Source organism: Tamandua tetradactyla, chromosome 11, assembly GCF_023851605.1.
Source record: "Tamandua tetradactyla isolate mTamTet1 chromosome 11, mTamTet1.pri, whole genome shotgun sequence".
NCBI lineage: Eukaryota > Metazoa > Chordata > Mammalia > Pilosa > Myrmecophagidae > Tamandua > Tamandua tetradactyla.
The window spans coordinates 73,272,842-73,291,149 of record NC_135337.1 but is presented as its reverse complement, the minus strand read 5'-3'; the positions used below and the strand labels follow the sequence as shown (position 1 = coordinate 73,291,149).

Sequence of the window (18,308 nt, the reverse complement as noted above, 5' to 3'; positions counted from 1 at the left end):
GCGCATCTCTGTGCTCCCCCCGCAGCCACCGACGGCGAGGAGGGCTGGTCTCCGTGGGCGGAGTGGACCGAGTGCTCAGTCAGCTGCGGCACGGGGACCCAGCAGAGGGGCCGGTCGTGCGACGCCACGAGCCACAGTTGCCTCGGGCCGTCCATCCAGACCAGGGTGTGCAGCCTCGGGCAATGCGACCGCCGCAGTGAGTGTCCCCCGCGCCGGCGGTGCCAGGAGGGCGCTGGAGCCAGCCTCCAGCCTGTGAAGCATGTCCCACCCTGGCCCGCACAGCCCACACGGCCCTCCTTTCCCAGCTGTGAAACAGCCTCACTGAGGAGGTGGCCGGTCCGGGGCTGGCTCCCCTGGCTGAGGGCTTCTGTCCCTTTCGCTGGCCCTCACGGCAGCTGACCGCTGCCTTGTGCTCCCTCCCCAGTCCGGCAGGACGGCGGCTGGAGCCACTGGTCCCCATGGGCCTCGTGCTCGGTCACCTGTGGGCCCGGCAACATCACGCGCATCCGGCTCTGCAACTCGCCGGTCCCGCAGATGGGGGGCAGGAGCTGCAGAGGCAGCGGGAGGGAGACCAAGGCCTGCTACGGCACCCCGTGTCCAGGTGAGTGTGTGCAGAGTGGGCCGGTCCAGCTGCATGTCCGGGGCCTGGGGGAGCGGGCACCTGGTGCTGCTCCAACCCCGTCCAGCTCTGAAACAGCCCAGTGCCGCCCAGAGAGAGTCAAGTCTCTGCTTGGCCCGGCCTGCTCGGGAACCGGCCCTTTTCTGAGTGCTAACCTTGGGTGCGTTAGCTCGGATCCCATCCACGCTTAGCAGGACAAACGCACCAGAGCTGTGCAGGCGGTCAGGGCCATTGTGCATAAAACACGGCCTTTCCCTCGGGATCCCGGCTGCAGCAGGGTTGCACGCCAAGCTTGCTTTGGGGAAGCTTCATTCGTGATGGACATTCAGGAATGGGAACGGATGTAGGGCAGCTGCTTTCACGACCAAGTTGTTCACTGGTGCAAAAGATTAGTGATGACTGTTTACAAAGAAATTCAAATTTAAACAATGTCTCAGAAATGAGCTCAGCTTCTGCCTTCGGGTGTTGCTCCTGGAATTTTGGGAGCCGTTTGTAGGCAGTGGGAGGCTCCCAGACACAAAGGGCTGTGTGGTTTTTCTTGGAGGTAAAAACAACCCCCTGAAATGAGGTCGTCTCAAGAAGGGACATGGTGGCACAGCCCCTTTCTTGCTTGTAGTCCAGCCAGGAGGGAAGGAAGCCAGCTTTCCCTGGTGTGTGGTGCGTTCGGGGCAGAGGGACATCTCCCACCCTTGGTGACCATCTCTGTGCTTCCCTGCCTGCCCACCTTGCAGTGGACGGCCGCTGGAGCCCCTGGTCCCCGTGGTCGGCATGCACCGTCACCTGTGCTGGAGGCATTCGGGAGCGGACGCGGGTCTGCAACAGCCCCGAGCCGCAGCATGGAGGGCAGGACTGCGTGGGTGATGTGAAGGAGCACCAGATATGCAACAGACGCAGCTGCCCGGTCGGTGGGTGCACAGGACGGCGGGTGCCTGCCTGCCGCCCACAGCTCAATCTGAAGGGCTGCCATAGGACGCCTGCATTTCTCCTCTTTTCCTTCCTGCTGGCTTTCCCTCTCTTTCCTTCCTCTTTTCCTCCCTGCTGACTGTCCCTCCCTCTTAGAGAAGTTGTGGGGTACAGAGCAATCAGGCACTGAGTGCAGGGTCCCACGGGTGTTAAGGGGTGCTGTGCTGGTGGGCGAGGCATGTCCTTTCAGCTGTGCTGTCAGCTTGGGGCTCAGCATTTGTGCTGTGCAGCCCATGTGCTTTAATTTATTCTGCTGCCATAGGTCACTTCCCCTTTGAGCCACGCTCAGGGGTTTCAGTGCTGTTGCGTTCCCCATGCCGCGCTGCCATTGCTGTCATCCAGCCCCTAAACATTCCATCATTCCAAACTGGAACCTGGGCATTTCAAGCCTTAACTGCTTTTTTCCTTATTAGAAGTGTAAACGTTTTGGAAAATATATAGATAACCTAGTAAAGAAGAAAAATAATTCATTCTCAACACACAGAGATAAATGCTTTTATGTTTTTTCAGTAGTTCTAGGTAGAAACAAACCCTGCGGTGTGACACTGGACCTGCCCATCGCAGGGATCGCGATGTGCACACTCTCTCCAAACGTCTGCTTCGTCCACTTAGGAATCGTCGTGGTTTAACTTCCGCGTGTGCTCTCCTCACACATAGCGTATCGCCCAAACGTCCCTGCCTGACCCACTCTTGTAGCTGCCCCCCTGAGTGTGGCCGCTGGACCCAGGTGCCAGGGCTGTACCCTCGCTGGGCCACGAGCTCACAGGAGGCCTGGCCTCCTCTCCGCAGATGGCTGCTTGTCCAACCCGTGCTTCCCCGGAGCGGCCTGCAGCAGCTTCCCTGACGGCTCGTGGTCATGCGGCGCGTGCCCATTGGGCTTCCTGGGCAACGGCACCCACTGCGAGGACCTGGACGAGGTGGGCATCCGGCTGGGCAGCGCGGCCTCCCTCAGTGGGTGGCGGCTGGCGAGCTCAGCCCTGTGTCTCCCTGCAGTGCGCCGCGGTGGCAGACGTCTGCTTCTCCTCGGCCACGGCCCCGCGCTGTGTCAACACCAGCCCAGGCTTCCACTGCCTGCCGTGCCCCCCTCGCTACAGGGGCAGCCAGCCTTTCGGGGTCGGCCTGGAGGCCGCCAGGGCGGACAAGCAGGTGAGCGATGGCTCGAAGCCCAGCACCGGGAGGGCCATGCAGGTGCCCGGGTTCGGGGGCGGGAGGCAGAGGGGCCGCACGCTGGGGGTAGGACGGCGTTGCCCACGCCAGGACGGCCATCTGCCACAGCTGATTCTGTCAGGTGTGAGTTTTAACGTGAAGAACCCATGAGGGTCGGGTCAACACGCTTTTTTTATCCCAGTAATATCACCTTTTAAGCCTTCTGTGGGCTCAGAAATACGATTTGTGTCGCTCTGTGAAATCAAAGCGTTTCACACCCCATGCGGAGAAAGCAGGGCTTGGGGTCCCTGCTTACTGCACGTTGGAGCCCGCAGGCAGTCCGCGCCTTCGCACCGCACATCGGATGCGGCTGGAGACCCATACAGCCTGCCCGCCCCACAGGTGTGCGAGCCCGCGAACCCCTGCCGGGACCAGACGCACACCTGCCACAAGCACGCGGAGTGCATCTACCTGGGCCACCACAGTGACCCCATGTTCAAGTGCGAGTGCCAGACGGGCTATGCAGGCGACGGGCTCATCTGTGGCGAGGATACAGACCTGGACGGCTGGCCCAACCAGGGGCTGGTGTGTGCGGCCAACTCCTCCTACCACTGCAGCCAGGTGAGGCGGGTGGGCTGGGGCCGCGCCTCTCCTCCTGGGGCCGTGCCCACCTTTCCCCTGGGGGGCGTCTGAGGCTGATGTGGCATCGTAAGCTGTCCACAGGCTCATCCCCTGGCGCCTTCAGGCTTCTGTAGCGTGGCCACGGTGGGCGGTGCAGAGTGCGGCTGCCCACGCCTGGGTGCGGAGGCCCTGAGAGCCGCCGGCTGCCCCGGCTGGTGCACCTGTGCGCCATTTTTCCAGCTCTCCGTGCAGGTCCCTTCATTCGTAACAACTGGTCACACGGTGACCCTGCTCGTTGTGGGGACGGGGAGGGAGCAGCCTTAAAAAACGTAGAACGGATGAAGAGTCTTGAGATCCGTGAGCCATAGGCGTGAAGACGGCACGATGTGGGGCCCACGGTTTGTGGGGACAGTAGAGAAGTAAAGTGTCTTTGGTGAATTAGACCCATGTTTTAAATTCACAAGACCCAAGTGTACTGGAGGATAAGGAAGCAACGCAGCCCCTGGGAGAACGGGACCCCTAGAAGCTGTAACGGCCTCATTATACAAGTGGCCCATCCTGGTGCTTGAGCGTCCACTGTCCCATTCCTCCAAGGCTGGAGGTCCAGAGATGCGCTGCAGCGGGGCCAGGCTGCACAGAGGCTCATGGGCAGTGCCCGGCCTTCCTGGTGTCTGGTGCCGCGGGGCCTCCGTGGCTGTGTTAGCTCGTGCTGCAGCACCCCAGCTCTGCCTCCATCCTTCCAGAACCTTCTCCTCCCTGTGTCTGTCAAAACCCTGCCCCTGTCCTGACGATTCCTATGAGGTGTCGAGGCCCAGGTGGAGGGCGTAGGGGAGCCCCTCCTCTCTGGAGTGCTAGTTTGATCCGCCTTATGCTGGGGGGGGGGGGGGGTGGCGCACACACAGGGAGTGGGTGTGGGCCCTGAGGGGGAGCCTTCAGCCGGCCGCACAGACACCCCAGATCCTGGAGCCCCAGCGGCCCACGCTGCAGCCTCCACAACACCTGAATGCGCAATGGCTTATTTAGTATTCACTGCGTTTTGTGAATTTAAGAATGCTTCCTTTGAATTATCCTTTTCAGTCCCAGTCGCTTAGAGATACTGCGACCCAAACAATGATTATGCCTTGCAGTGAGCGGGCGGGTCTCCCACCGTGGCCTGCCCCTCCCCTCCCCTCCCCGTCTCTCCCTGCCCCTCCCTGCCCCTCCTTGTCTCTCCCTGTCTCTCCCTGTTCCTCCTTGTCCCATAGCAGCATGTTCGCCCGGCTGGGGGCGGTGCCCATTGGACGAGCTCTCGGCACAGATCCCATTAGCGGTCAGCCATGCCTCGGCCACAGCACAGACAACGGGAGGTCCCTGAGGTCAAGGCCACAACCTCTAAGGACATTCTCAGTTTCTATCTTTGTAAAATTCCAGGCAGAAACTTACTTCAAAAATGGCTCACCTTGACTCCCACATACATATGTGCTTTTCAAGGACAAACAATGTCAGAGTCAGACTGTAAATGAGACGCCCCGAGAGCTCATCTGAAAGGTTCCCTGCTTGCTGGCGCTGGGGGCTGATCCTGCCTCGTGTCAGCTCGCCCCACCCCCCCTGCCCGGGACTCTCGCAGCACCCCCGGACTGGCCCCCGGGCTCCCCACTTCATCACTGCTTTGCACTTGGGCTCGAGCAGGAGCCTCCATGTGCCATGCTTGGCCTGAAGCTGTGGTTCTGCAGTGAAGATGTCAGTGCACTCGAGACCATCCGTCACTGCCCACCCTTTCCTGATACCTCCAGTTCTCTCAAGTTATCAGCAGCTGCTCAGCTCAGCTTTGCACTGTAGTGTAGTTGGTGAAAGTGGAATGACTCCACTTGTTTATTTACATGCGTTGGCCATGCACTGCAGAGAGCCGCTCTCACCCTCAGTTTCCGAACAGACAGCCTACACCCTCCAGGGCCTCTTTTCTCTGAGACCTCTCGGTTATGAGGGTCACAAGACAATACACGTTGGCATTTAATTAATGAGTCAAAGGTTGTGGGAAGGAAAGGGGACACTAAATACTCTTGCCTGCCCTTACACTTTTGTAGGGGAATTGTTCTGTGTTCTCTGCTTATTTCTGAAGTTGCCCGGCAACTTTACAAGAATCCAGGGCTCAGAAAACAAGTTCCCTTTGTCTCTTTTTTCTAGCAGTAGGGACCTAATTTCTAGGGAAATACTTTAAAAGACCTGCATATGCCTCTCACCACGTTGGCAGAATATCGCTTATTCTTATGCTTTCAGTTGAGCACAAACGAATGTCTAACATTTACTTCTTCAGCTCTCTATAATTATTTTATTTTACCCATGTTTCGGAGAGAAGGAGCCTTTTTAGAATGTTCTCATAACCACTCTATTTTATGTAATGACAGGACAACTGCCCCCATCTGCCTAATTCTGGGCAGGAGGATTTTGACAAAGATGGAATTGGCGATGGCTGCGACGACGACGATGACAATGACGGCGTGAGAGACGAGAAGGTAGGGGCTCCTGTGCCGCTCGGGGGCGCCAAGAAATGGAGAAGATTGCTCCGTGCTAAAAAGCCTTGGAAATACCGTTATCTTGACAAGTATCTGTGCATAAATAACTCTTAACAGTCACTGACAGGGAGGGCTGGTCGGTTGCAGACGCTGGTTAGCCAGAGCAGGGAGCTGTCGGGGTGACCTGCTCAGGTGCTTTGCTATAGTTTGGTTAGTTTGAGTTTCATAAAATGTAGCTGCAATACTTCCCTTCCTCACGACGGTGCCAGTGATGGGCATCTGTGAGCGGAAAGTCATGCCTGGGGCTTTACAGCCAGACTAAAATGCTACTGTTCACCCAAGGAAATCGTTGTAGAACACAAATGATCAACAAATGCCGACATACTGCGGCATGAGCAGGGATGCATAACTTAACTTTTTATTCACATCTGTATTTCACTGCTTCGTTGTCTCCTTTGTTGGGACATTCATTCATTTGGCATTTACTGTGCATCCTCATCTAATGCTCTGGGTATATCATCTTTGTCCAAGCAAGCTACAACATTCCTAACAGGAGACAGATGCATAAATAATTGTAATATAATGTGACATCAAGCAAGCCTTTAAATAGTTAATTGGCTTTATTTGTTTGAATTTGTTTCTCGATTGATTATTATTCTAGTTTGCTAGCAGCTGGAATGCAATATACCAGAACTGAAATAGCTTTTAAAAAGGGGAATTTAATAAGTTGCTAGTTTACAGTACTAAGGCTGAGAAAATGTCCCAATTAAAGCAAGTATATAAAATGTCCAATCTACGGCATCCAGGGGAAAAAACCTTGGTTCAAGAAGGCCGATGAAGTTCATAGTTTTTCTCCCAACTGGAAAGGCATGTGGCAAACATGGTGATGGATGTCAGCTAACTTTCTCTCCCAGTTTCTCGTTTCATGAAGCTTCCCCTGGGGGCGTTTACCTCCTACATCTCCAAAGGTCTCCAGTTGCGTGGGCTCTGGTGGCTCTCGTCACTCTTGTGACTACTCTGTGGCTCTCCTCTCGTTCTGGAGCTTGCTCCAGAATGCTTCCCCCTTTAAAGGACTCAGTAAACTAATCAAGACCCCCCTGCAGTGGGTGGAGTCACCTCTCCCTCTAATGAAAGGTTACTACCCATAAGAGGGTGAGTTACATCTCCATGGAGACAATCTAATCAAGTTTCCAATCTACATTATTGATTAGGGATTAAAACAAACAGTTGTTCCCACAAGACTGGCTCAGGATTAAAACATGGCTTTTCTAGGGTACATGATCCTTTCAATCTGGCACAATTACTCTGATCTGCTTGGAGCAAATGACTCACCAGTGCTGAGGAATTTCACAAGCAACCCAGCAAGCATCTACGCCTTATTGCTAAACCCTCCCCTCTTCTTTTCTAGGACAATTGTCAGCTTCTGTTCAACCCCCGCCAAGCTGACTATGACAAGGACGAGGTTGGTGACCGCTGTGACAACTGCCCTTACGTGCACAACCCTGCTCAGATCGACACCAACAACGACGGGGAGGGCGACGCCTGCTCGGTGGACATCGACGGAGACGGTCAGTCCCTCACGCGCCAGCATGCGCACTGCACTCATGGGATCCGGGCGCCGTGCTGCCCTCCGAGCTTGCTGGGCAAATTCAGCTCACCTACGTGGCCTTATAAGATAGAAGAATCCACAAAACTGCCCTCGGGCCGTGCGCTCCTCACGTCAGAGGGAGGGATGCTCTCGGAAGGCTGCGGACTCGTGTCTTCCGGTCTCCCCGTGCTCTGCTTTTATTCTCCGCTGTGGCGTTTCCTCTGGTGCACACCTCCTTCCAAAGCTCACTCTCTCCTCCTCCAGTCGGGCTAGGCTTCTGAAACAGGTGTGATCCCGCCACGTAGCTTTACCGCGCCACCTCTCCTGTCCTCCTGCCGGTCTTTCCGAGGCGTCCCAGGGGCCTCCGGGAGCTGCCGCGGTGCAGGGCGCCCAGGGCCCTCCGCGCTCACAGGGCCAGCGGAGCAGGAAGTAGGGCCGCGCTACCTGAAGCCCCCGGTGGCCCGGTGAACCCAGCGCGGCAAGGCCTGCCTTGTTTGTTCCTTCCCAGAGTGCGTGTGGAGACCAACCAGGCCGCAGCCAGCTAGGCAGGTGAAGCCGCGTGCCCGCTGCCAGCCTGCGCCGTCGCCCTGGGGGCTCCCCCGCCCCAGCCTTCGGTCAGCCTCCAGCTGGGGCCCCGCGGGCCGCCTGCTGCGTTCTGTGCATCCGGCTTTTCCCAGCCTTTAGCTCCGCTTCTGCTTCCACAGCAACCGGCCCCGTGGTTTTAGGGGACCCTTTCTCTCCTGACACTGACCCCTTCTGTTTGGGCACCTCCTCCTTGGAGTCCGCTTGACTGAGGCGAGGAGAGAGCGCTTTGGCTCTGCCTGGCCCCGCCCTGCCGCGCTGCGGACGGGGATGTGGGTGCTGTCGGTTGCGCCCCTTCCCAGCGGCTGCGCAGCCGTCCGCGCTGACTCCGGTCCCTCCACAACTCTCATATTCACAGAATCTTTCTCTATCTCCGTGTTTCTCGTATTGCATCTGGAAATTCTATAAATCTGCCTCCGCTCCTCCCCTACTCATGTGCACACATCAAGCGGCAGCAGGGCCTGGGGAGGCCCCTCCCTGCCCAGGAACTCAGGCTGCCACGTAGATACTGAAGGGAAATGATCTGTACGGTAAGCTCAGAGAAGGTGGTCCGAGCACATTCACAGCTCCGCGTGCTTGGCCCTACCTGGCCATCGCCAGGACTCAGTTCTGTTTAAAGTAAGGACATTTGAATTTTAAAGGGAAACGTGGCATATATTTGCCTGCGGATCTAATAAGGCGTATATGCTTCCAGGATCTTAGATTGGTTTTTAAAGGACATTCTGGTCCTAAATTGTCCGGTGTGATAGGGCACACGAGACGCACTCTGAGCTTGTGGGGCTATGGCTTCTCTCATGCTGCAGACGTCTTCAACGAGCGGGACAACTGCCCCTACGTTTACAACACTGAGCAAACGGACACTGATGGCGATGGGGTGGGCGACCACTGCGACAACTGCCCCCTGGTGCACAATCCTGATCAGGTACCGGCCAGGGCGGCCCAAGGGCTCCTCCATGTCCTGGGCCTGTGGGTGGCCGCAAGCGCAGCTGGGACGCGGTGACACGGAGTTGTCGGAAAGCCTGAGCTCTGGGCCAGGCGTGGCCTCGGGTCTGGTGTCCAAGGCGGAAGTGGGCATTGCCTTGGGAAGTGAGGCCGGGCCTGCCCCAGGCCTCTCTTCTCAAGAGGAGGCAGGTGGGACTGGGCCTGCCAGCAGGGCTCACGGGCTGCAGCGGGTGGTGGCGGGAGGCATTTGGACTGGGGAAGGGGCAGTGTTCCTGGAGAAGGCACAGGCCCTATGTGAGATGTGCCCTGTGGACAGTGAGCCTGGCAGGGCCAGCCCTGGGCTGCAGTCCTGGTGTCAGTGAAGTTCTCCTTGATGTGGGGCCTCGAGCTGGCCATTCGTCTCTGGGGCTCAGCCTCCCACCCCTGAATGGGGCGTTCCCTCACACCATACTTCCACTGCAGCTTGGGAATGGGGTGAACCCCCACTGTGCTCCCCATTCCCCCACTGTGCTCCTTGCTCCACACCGTGCTCCCCATACCCCCACACTCTGCTCCCCATACCCCCCACACCATGCTCCCCACACCCCCACACTCTGCTCCCTGTACCCCCCACACTGTGTTCCCCATCCTCCACTATGCTCCCCATTCCCCAACCGTGCTCCCCATACCCCCACAGTGCCCCCCATATCCCCCCACCGTGCTCCCTGTACCCCCCGTTGTGCTCGTGCCAAGGCCCCAGGCACACACCCCTTCTGTATTTGCTCTGCCTGCTCAGACCGATGTGGACAATGACCTCGTTGGCGACCAGTGCGATCACAACGAGGACATCGATGAGGACGGCCACCAGAACAACCAGGACAACTGTCCCTACATCCCCAATGCCAACCAGGCCGACCACGACGGCGACGGCCAGGGCGACGCCTGCGACTCTGACGACGACAATGATGGCGTCCCTGACGACAGGGATAACTGCCGGCTGGTGCCCAACCCCGGCCAGGAGGACACAGACGGTGGGTGTGGAGAGGGGCAGGCGGCGGTGTGTGGGGGGTGTTTGGGGTACAGGGTGTGGGGATTGGGGGTAGGGGTGGGATGTGGGGGGCAGGGGGGACCAGGGGTTATGGGGTGGAGGGGAGGGTGGTGGAGGCCCCACAGTGAGGAGGGCGGCGGGGGGAAGGAAGTGGGGGCCCCGTGGGGGGGCAGCTGCCCAGGCCACACCGCGCGCCACGCTCACCTCTGTCCCAGCCGCATCTGTGTGGGAGACACAGGCGAGACCAGCTTTGCCTTGGGGCTTTGTTTCTGCCTGACTTTCTGGGACACTCGTGGCCTTTGGCCGGGCCTGTCAGCCGACGGGTGACACGCTCCAAGTGTGTGTTGTTTGCTGGGATGATAAAGGTATCGGTGTCTCCATAGTGCTCAGAACTTTGACACCTTTAGGAAAGAAATGATGTAGGATGAAGCGGTGACGGCATAGTATGACCGGGAGGTGACAAGGAAGTTGTATTTTTCAGGGGGTTAGGCAAAAAAAAACAAACCACAGGAGGATGAAATACAAAGGGAAGCAACAGTTGGCCCAGCGGTGGATATAAACAAGGGTCTCTAGAATGCGGAAAGTGAGGAAGTTAAAACCGTCATGGTGAGCCCCGTGGCAGGAGCTGCGCGTCCGTGAACACGCGGAGGAGTGCATGGGACACGCGGGGCCTGAGGTGCAGCTCAGATGACCTCTGAGAACCTCTCAACGGGAATTCAACAGAAACCGGAGCGGGACCCGATGGGGCAGTGACCTCCCTTACCCGGCTACTCAGGCCGGGAGCTGGCTTTGCGCGTCCCCACCCCCGCAGACTGGCTGCCGACCTGAGAAGCTGACACGCGCGCGGGAGCACGCAAGTGTTAACATAATTTCCTGACATGTGACACTGAGCCTGCAGGCAGTAAGTGTGCAATACATGTTACTGAGCAGAGCTGAAAAAGAACTTAAAGAATGTAACGGGAGATTCAAACTTGATGAGTTTCTCTCCTAGAACAACAGGCACTGAAGTGGGCTAACTTAGTAAGTCGTAACCTGCCTGTGTGGCTGTTTATATGACCAAGGCTGGGTGAGCCGTGAGGCCAGGCAGACGCGCTCTGCCCTTGCTGGTGCACAGAGGGGCTCAAGGCACACTTCGGCGCCAGTCCCCAGAGCCACCCTGAATGGCTGACAGGAAGCCTCCACAAAAGGGGGGTCCGCATCTCCTCGGGGGAATCACTCGCATAGCCGCTCTGCCTTAAAGACTGAACAGATGACAGAGAGAAGATGAGGAAAGGAGGTACTCACAGTTCTAAAAATTATAGGAACAGAAGGCTGGGAATTCTGCTTGATAAAACTTGACCGTCGTTCAGACTCAGCTCAGAACGAGGTGAGACGTAATGGCTCAGGCGAATTGGATTTCACGTACCCTTTGCTGCATTACTTATAATCATTTATGCTCTTCAGCATCATTTTAAGTGTCAACTGCACAATCTACAAAACATTACAAGGCATTTGAATTTTCAGAGAATAACGTACCAACTTTTCTCAGACATGCAAAGGAAGTCAGTGGCTGATAACCAATTCTGCTCTTGTCTTCTCTCTTACTTCTGTCTGCTGTGACTAGGTGATGGGCGGGGTGACATCTGTAAAGACGATTTTGACAACGACAGCGTCCCTGACATTGACGACGTGTGTCCTGAGAACAATGCCATCAGCGAAACCGACTTCAGGAACTTCCAGATGGTGCATCTGGACCCGAAGGGGACCACGCAGATCGACCCCAACTGGGTCATTCGCCACCAGGGCAAGGAGCTGGTCCAGACGGCCAACTCGGACCCTGGCATCGCTGTGGGTGAGACTCTGAGGCCACACATGCCACAAGGGGCTGGAGGGCCAGGAGCGCACGGCAGTGCCTGAGGGTCATGGGGTGGGTTAGTGGAGGACACACAGCTCCCAGAGGTCACGGTGTGGGCTAGTGGAGGACACGCAGCTCCCAGAGGTCACGGTGTGGGCTAGTGGAGGACACGCAGCTCCCAGAGGTCACGGTGTGGGCTAGTGGAGGACACGCAGCTCCCAGAGGTCACGGTGTGGGCTAGTGGAGGACACGCAGCTCCCAGAGGTCACGGTGTGGGCTAGTGGAGGACACGCAGCTCCCAGAGGTCACGGTGTGGGCTAGTGGAGGACACGCAGCTCCTAAAGGTCGGGGGGTGGGCTAGTGGAGGTCACGCAGCTCCTAAAGGTCGGGGGGTGGGTTAGTGGAGGACACACGCTCCTAAAGGTCGGGGGGTGGGCTAGTGGAGGACACGCAGCTCCTGAAGGTCGGGGGTGGGCTAGTGGAGGACACGCAGCTCCCAGAGGTCATGGTGTGGGCTAGTGGAGGACACGCAGCTCCCAGAGGTCATGGTGTGGGCTAGTGGAGGACACGCAGCTCCTGAAGGTCGGTGGTGGGTTAGTGGAGGTCACGCAGCTCCTGAAGGTCGGGGGTGGGTTAGTGGAGGTCACGCAGCTCCTAAAGGTCAGGGGGTGGGTTAGTGGAGGTCACACGCTCCTAAAGGTCGGGGGGTGGGCTAGTGGAGGTCACGCAGCTCCTAAAGGTCGGGGGGTGGGTTAGTGGAGGACATGTAGCAAATGGAGGTCAGAGGGTGAAGTAGCTGCCCACGTCTTCGCATGGACATGGCCAGGCCAGGCCAGATAATTCACACTTGAGACTGTCTCGTGGTTTGGACGTGGTGGTGCCCAGCTCTGTGCAGACTTGCAGCATTTTATCAGCGGCCGCTAGGCTCAGGCACACGGAACTCAGGACCTCAGGCTGTGGGGTGGACGGTGGCGCTGAGCTGACCACGGCGGTGTCGGGGCCTCCGTCCATGCCTGTGACCAGGCCCGCTTGTCCCTGGGACCCAGGCTTCGACGAGTTCGGGTCCGTGGACTTCAGCGGCACCTTCTACGTGAACACGGACCGGGACGACGACTACGCGGGCTTCGTGTTCGGCTACCAGTCCAGCAGCCGGTTCTACGTGGTCATGTGGAAGCAGGTGACCCAGACCTACTGGGAGGACAAGCCCACGCGCGCCTACGGCTACTCGGGCGTGTCGCTCAAGGTGGTGAACTCCACGACCGGGACCGGGGAGCACCTGCGCAACGCGCTGTGGCACACGGGGAACACGGCCGGGCAGGTGAGCGGCGCTGGGCCCGCGTCTGGGGCGCAGCTGCAGGCGGGGCTGCTCGATGGCACCGCACATTCCTCGAACCCGGCGCATGCCCATGGGGGAGGCTCAGGCCGCCGCCTCCGCCCTAGGCACTGTGGGTGGACTCACATGGGAGGCGCCCCGCTGGCTGCCTGGCAGCCGAGGCTGGGCCAGGGGCCGACGTCCACGGCCTTTCCCCGCAGGTGCGCACGCTGTGGCACGACCCCAAGAACATCGGCTGGAAGGACTACACGGCCTACAGGTGGCACCTGACCCACCGGCCGAAGACGGGCTACATCAGGTGAGGCCCCTTCTGTCTGTCCACTTGCTGCGCCACGTGGGAAGAGTCACCGACAAAGGAACCCGAGTTAATCCGGACTGCGTGCCCCTCTGGGTTTTCAGTTTTAAATACCTTCTCTCTTCTGCCCGCACATCTCTTGTATATTATTTACTTAAAAATATCATTGAAAGAGGGGGCCTGAGACGCGTGTTGCTGACGTGAGGAGGAGGAGGAGGACGGCGACCCCGGCATGCGAGCCGGTCGGGGAAGAAACTCGCATCCAGGCGCCCGCGCGGGGGCACGTGCTCAGGCCTCCGGGGGACACGCTCTTCTTTACTCCAGGCCTCTAAAACATACATTCACAAATGTCCTTTCAGTATGATTTTGTTTCTTAGAGCGATAGCATTTATAATCGATTTTGATTCAAACAAAATTTGCACATTTTATTTGTTTCCACAGTTAAACTTAGTTAATAGGAAATAGTGTCCAGCTGGGCTCCTTCTCAACAGCAGAAATGCCCGCATCGGTGGCAGTGACCCACCTGCGCAGGTCACTCCGTGGTGGCTGCCCGTGGGGAGAGCCGCGAGGGTCCCTTGCTTGCTTCTGTTGCCTTGACTCCGGGGAAGAGCCCCCGTCTCCAGGCAGGGGCGCGGGGCCTGGTGTCCCAGGGGCTGCGGGACAGCAGGGCAGGGGACAGCAGGGCAGGGGACAGCGGGGGAGGGGACAGAGGGGCAGGGGACAACAGGGCAGGGGCAGAGGGGCGGGGGACAGAGGGGCATGGGACAGCAGGGCAGGGGACAGAGGGGCGGGGGGCAGAGGGGCAGGGGACAGAGGGGCAAGGGACAGTGGGGCAGGGGACAGAGGGGCGGGGGGCAGAGGGGCAGGGGACAGAGGGGCAGGGGACAGCGGGGCAGGGGACAGAGGGGCGGGGGACAGAGGGGCAGGGGACAGCGGGGCAGGGGACAGAGGGGTGGGGGACAGAGGGGTAGGGGACAGCGGGCCATGGAGTCTCAGTACCTGGGGGGAGCTGGGGGCCGCGGGGCTGCACTGTGCAGGAGAGTGACCAGCAGAGCACATGTCTGCTGGGCAGCTCTGGCCCGCAGCTGTCAAAAGAAATGACACGTCGTCCCACTGGCTGTGCTGCCCCCTGCGCACAGGCAGGTGCTCAGGATCCCGGCTCTCGGGGTCCTGGCTCTCGGGGTCCCAGCTCTTGGGGCCACAGCTCTTGCGGGGGCTCCCAGATCCTCTCCAGCAGCCCCAGCCATTTGGGGACGGGCTCCACAGAGGCCGCACCTCCCCACCCCCTTTCTCCTTTCTCAGGGTTTTAGTCCATGAAGGCAAGCAGGTGATGGCTGACTCGGGGCCCATCTACGACCAGACCTACGCAGGGGGGCGCCTGGGGCTGTTCGTCTTCTCCCAGGAGATGGTCTACTTCTCCGACCTCAGATACGAGTGCCGAGGTGGGTCTCCGACCGCGGGCAGCAGCGCGCCTCCTTTCGTAGGAGCTCAGGACTGCGGTGGGGCAGCACACCCCAGCAGACGCCCTGCTGAGCACAGCACCCATTTTCCGGGGCCTTGGTTGCTGTCCCTCTGCTTCAGGCAGGGCAAACCCTTCCAGCCGCTCACAGGCTCCGCCCCATGGACGAGATCCCACGGCCTCCCTTCTTTTCTTTACCTCCTTGGGCACGGAGTGTTGGAGATTGCTGCCCTTGATGAAAATTAAGAGAAAAGGAAGGAAGCAGGAAGGAGGGAGGGGGAGGGAAGGAGAGAGGGGGACGGAAGGAGGTGGGGAGGCCTTTCTTTGTAGTTGTTTCTTCGGCAGCGAATATGAGGCACACCATTACGGGCCAGGAGGGAAATGGAGAACCTCTGGTCCAACCCCATGTCTTTAAGAAGACACGAAGCCTCCCTCTTCTACAGAGGAGGAAAGTAAGGCTCAGGGTGTTTCTCCAAAATCTCACATGAAAATCATGGGGATAATAAAGAGATCAAAGGAAAGCAAGTGCTTTGATTCGTCTGCTTGCCTCTGGTTGTCTTCTCTTCCCTCTTTTTGGCTGCCTTTCAAAACGTTTCATGTTTCCATCCATCCACTCATCCACCCACGTGGTGGATGACACAGGCCGCACAAAACAAAACAAAGCAAAGCCCTGGTCTGGAGGTCCTAATGCAGTTACTACTTGTGTTTTAGATGCCTAACGAGCCCTGCTGCACCCCCAGCGACGTACTGTACACGCTGACTTACCCAGACTCGCCAGCGCGTCCTGGTGCTTCCAGCCTCTCCCTTCAGCAGCACCTCCTCCTCCCTGCTCACCTCCTGCCGTCGACTCCTAGCCCACGTGCCTCCCAAGGGTAAACGCCCGCGGCGCACAGATGCACATTCCACCCACCACAGGGAAGCCGCTTGATAACGTAGGAGACTTTCTGTGGAATGAAAACAGAGCATGACGTCACGTTGTTGTTTTTCTTGTGTGTTTAAAAAGATGACGTTTACATATAAAATGTAATTACTTATTGCATTTAATATGTATATGGAGTTGAAGGGAATACTGTGCATTAGCCATTATCATAAATTGAGCAGGAAAAATAGTGTTTAACCATTTTCAGTGCCTAAAGTTATCAGTATTCTTGGATTAGAGCTATTTTACAATAATACACAAATCCCATTAGGTCAATTATATAAAGAAGGGCCAACGCGAGGCTGCAGCAAAACTACAACAAGGAGAGGGTTAGACGATGACAGCATGTGAGCCTGTGGACTAACACGGGACAATGTCGGGGCACAAAACCCTACGTCGTCTGTGTTTTAATGGGAACACAAAAATAACTCCCCAAGTGAATTGTTACAATACTCTCCACCCTGATTCTCTTATGGATCTCCTTACATTCTGCACAGATGCAGCTTTGTCAAGAAAGGAATATCTTTGCGATATGGACTTAGCTTGGCTCCAAACGTGAACCTGCTAATGGCAAAACTTCATATAAGTTTAGCTGGGCAAAGTACCTTAGCTTAAGTTGGTCACTCTCGCTGGTGCCGTGCTGAGAGAACTCTTGGCAACTGTAATTTGATTTTGCATTCTTCTCAGCAGAATATTTGCTTAAGCTTCTTTCCCAATTTCCATTACTGGAAAACAGACAAGTAGTCAAATCAGCAAATGCTCTTTGGCGTTGATTCCTATTCTAGGCTTTGCAAATGATGAAAAAGTTGCTTTTACCTGACTTGGTAACACATTTCTTAAGGTTCCAGTTATAAATATTTTGTTAATATTTATTGAATGAATATGGAATGCAGCTCCATTCCCCAATAATTTATTTTAAGTATGCCCAGTAATACATATGTAGTATAATTTCTAGAAATAAACATACAACAGTATGTTATAATATGTATATATACTATAATATAGATAATGGTTACAGCAAAATATGTGCCTTTCAGAATATAAGGGTTGATGATACTATGTTGTCATAATAAAGCATGCTGTAAAATGTAACAGAATGAATAATGTTGAAGAATTTGTAAATGGAACCTTAATATATGCTGTTGCTGATAACTTTAATGCAATGTATTTTACATACTATCTGCTGTATATAGGATTTTTTAAGAAGTTGATTGCTGCATATCAGAATTTAGTCCTACCAGACACACCAACTAATCAGCAATGTGGTAATATACCCAGGTTTGATTTCTTTGTGCTTTAAGTTGCATAATCTTCCTGCAGGATAATTAGTTAATCCTATTCCACATAAGGGATTTAATAAAAGAAGTTTTTCTTGTCTGTTAATGGGGGGCTCATCTTTCTCCCATTTCTGTCAACAATGATCTCATTTTTATGTCCAATAGAAAGGACCCATGGCTTTGATCTTAATTACACACTGCAGTTTCATTTTGACACAATTATGTTGTTTTTCCCTTTGAGGTTGTTTTTGTTGTTTTGATGCACTTTTTTTTGTTTTGTTTTCGTGTGTGGAACTGTATTCCTGGAGCCAACCAGAGGTTGGGGACTTCATTAAATGGACCGGTTGTGGAGACTGTGCAGGTTTTCTGTTTTGGTTTTGTTTGATATGACCATTCAATGGTGTGGGGATGATGATGTTAATATTTAGAATGTACCATATTTTTTGTAAATTATTTATGTTTTTTTCCTAAAAACAGATGTTTCGTACAAGTTAATGAAACTTCATTTGTTTTGCCAAAGACTGTAAATATTTATTTATTTGTTCACATGGTCAAAATTTCACCACCGAAGTCCTACATTCAGCTAGATCCTCATTTTTATACTTTGAACATTAATAACAGGTAATAAATTGTATAAAGGTTTTCTGCAAATGAATCACTCTCCCTTTTTTGAAAATAATTGGCAGGTTTTCTTTTGGGGGGAAGGGAGAAAAATTCAAATACGGAGGAATTAAAGTTTTGCTTCCTCTAACCTAAGAAAGCTTGTTGCTTGATTACAGGTTTTTCCCCTTTTACCATTCACAGGTAAAATACATGCTTATGGGTCCTTGTGAGAGTTGCTATTTAACGCACTTCTCATTCTATCCTGCTGAACCCCCCACTGTTAACATGTGATGCAGTCATGTAGCAATTCATCCCTCTTTCTGCTTCTCATTGTTAAACAAGGGAAGAGATTTTTTCAGGGAAGAGAATTTTGCAGTGGATTTTGGCAAGCATCAGTGAACTGATTCAGGAAAAGTGTAACAAGGGACGCCTCTCACTAATACAGGCTGTACTTGTCTTGACCCATTCTCATTCCAAATCAGAGAGAGGCAAAGAGAGCAAGAGAGCAAGAGGCTTAGTTAGCATACATTTTTTCAATGTTTAAAGTCTCATGCTTATCAACAGGAGAAGAGAAAGAACAACATGGTAGCATTGGTATTTCTGGGCAG

At 55.4% G+C, this 18,308-nt stretch overlaps 1 protein-coding gene across 1 annotated transcript in view; it reads left to right on the top strand.

Annotated features, from left to right (window-relative positions):
• THBS2 (thrombospondin 2) overlaps positions 1-17,752 on the top strand; it is a 32,720-nt gene extending 14,968 nt beyond the window's left edge. Inside the window, exons 8-22 of the mRNA XM_077120880.1 lie at positions 26-196; positions 425-601; positions 1,351-1,524; positions 2,372-2,499; positions 2,576-2,728; positions 3,131-3,349; positions 5,734-5,841; positions 7,250-7,409; positions 8,815-8,933; positions 9,729-9,963; positions 11,584-11,811; positions 12,861-13,132; positions 13,348-13,445; positions 14,745-14,884; positions 15,613-17,752. Of these exons, the coding sequence (XP_076976995.1) occupies positions 26-196; positions 425-601; positions 1,351-1,524; positions 2,372-2,499; positions 2,576-2,728; positions 3,131-3,349; positions 5,734-5,841; positions 7,250-7,409; positions 8,815-8,933; positions 9,729-9,963; positions 11,584-11,811; positions 12,861-13,132; positions 13,348-13,445; positions 14,745-14,884; positions 15,613-15,620 (2,390 nt within the window). The 3' untranslated portion in view covers positions 15,621-17,752. The remainder of the gene's footprint in view (positions 1-25; positions 197-424; positions 602-1,350; positions 1,525-2,371; positions 2,500-2,575; positions 2,729-3,130; positions 3,350-5,733; positions 5,842-7,249; positions 7,410-8,814; positions 8,934-9,728; positions 9,964-11,583; positions 11,812-12,860; positions 13,133-13,347; positions 13,446-14,744; positions 14,885-15,612) is intronic.
• Positions 17,753-18,308: the final 556 nt, after the last annotated feature.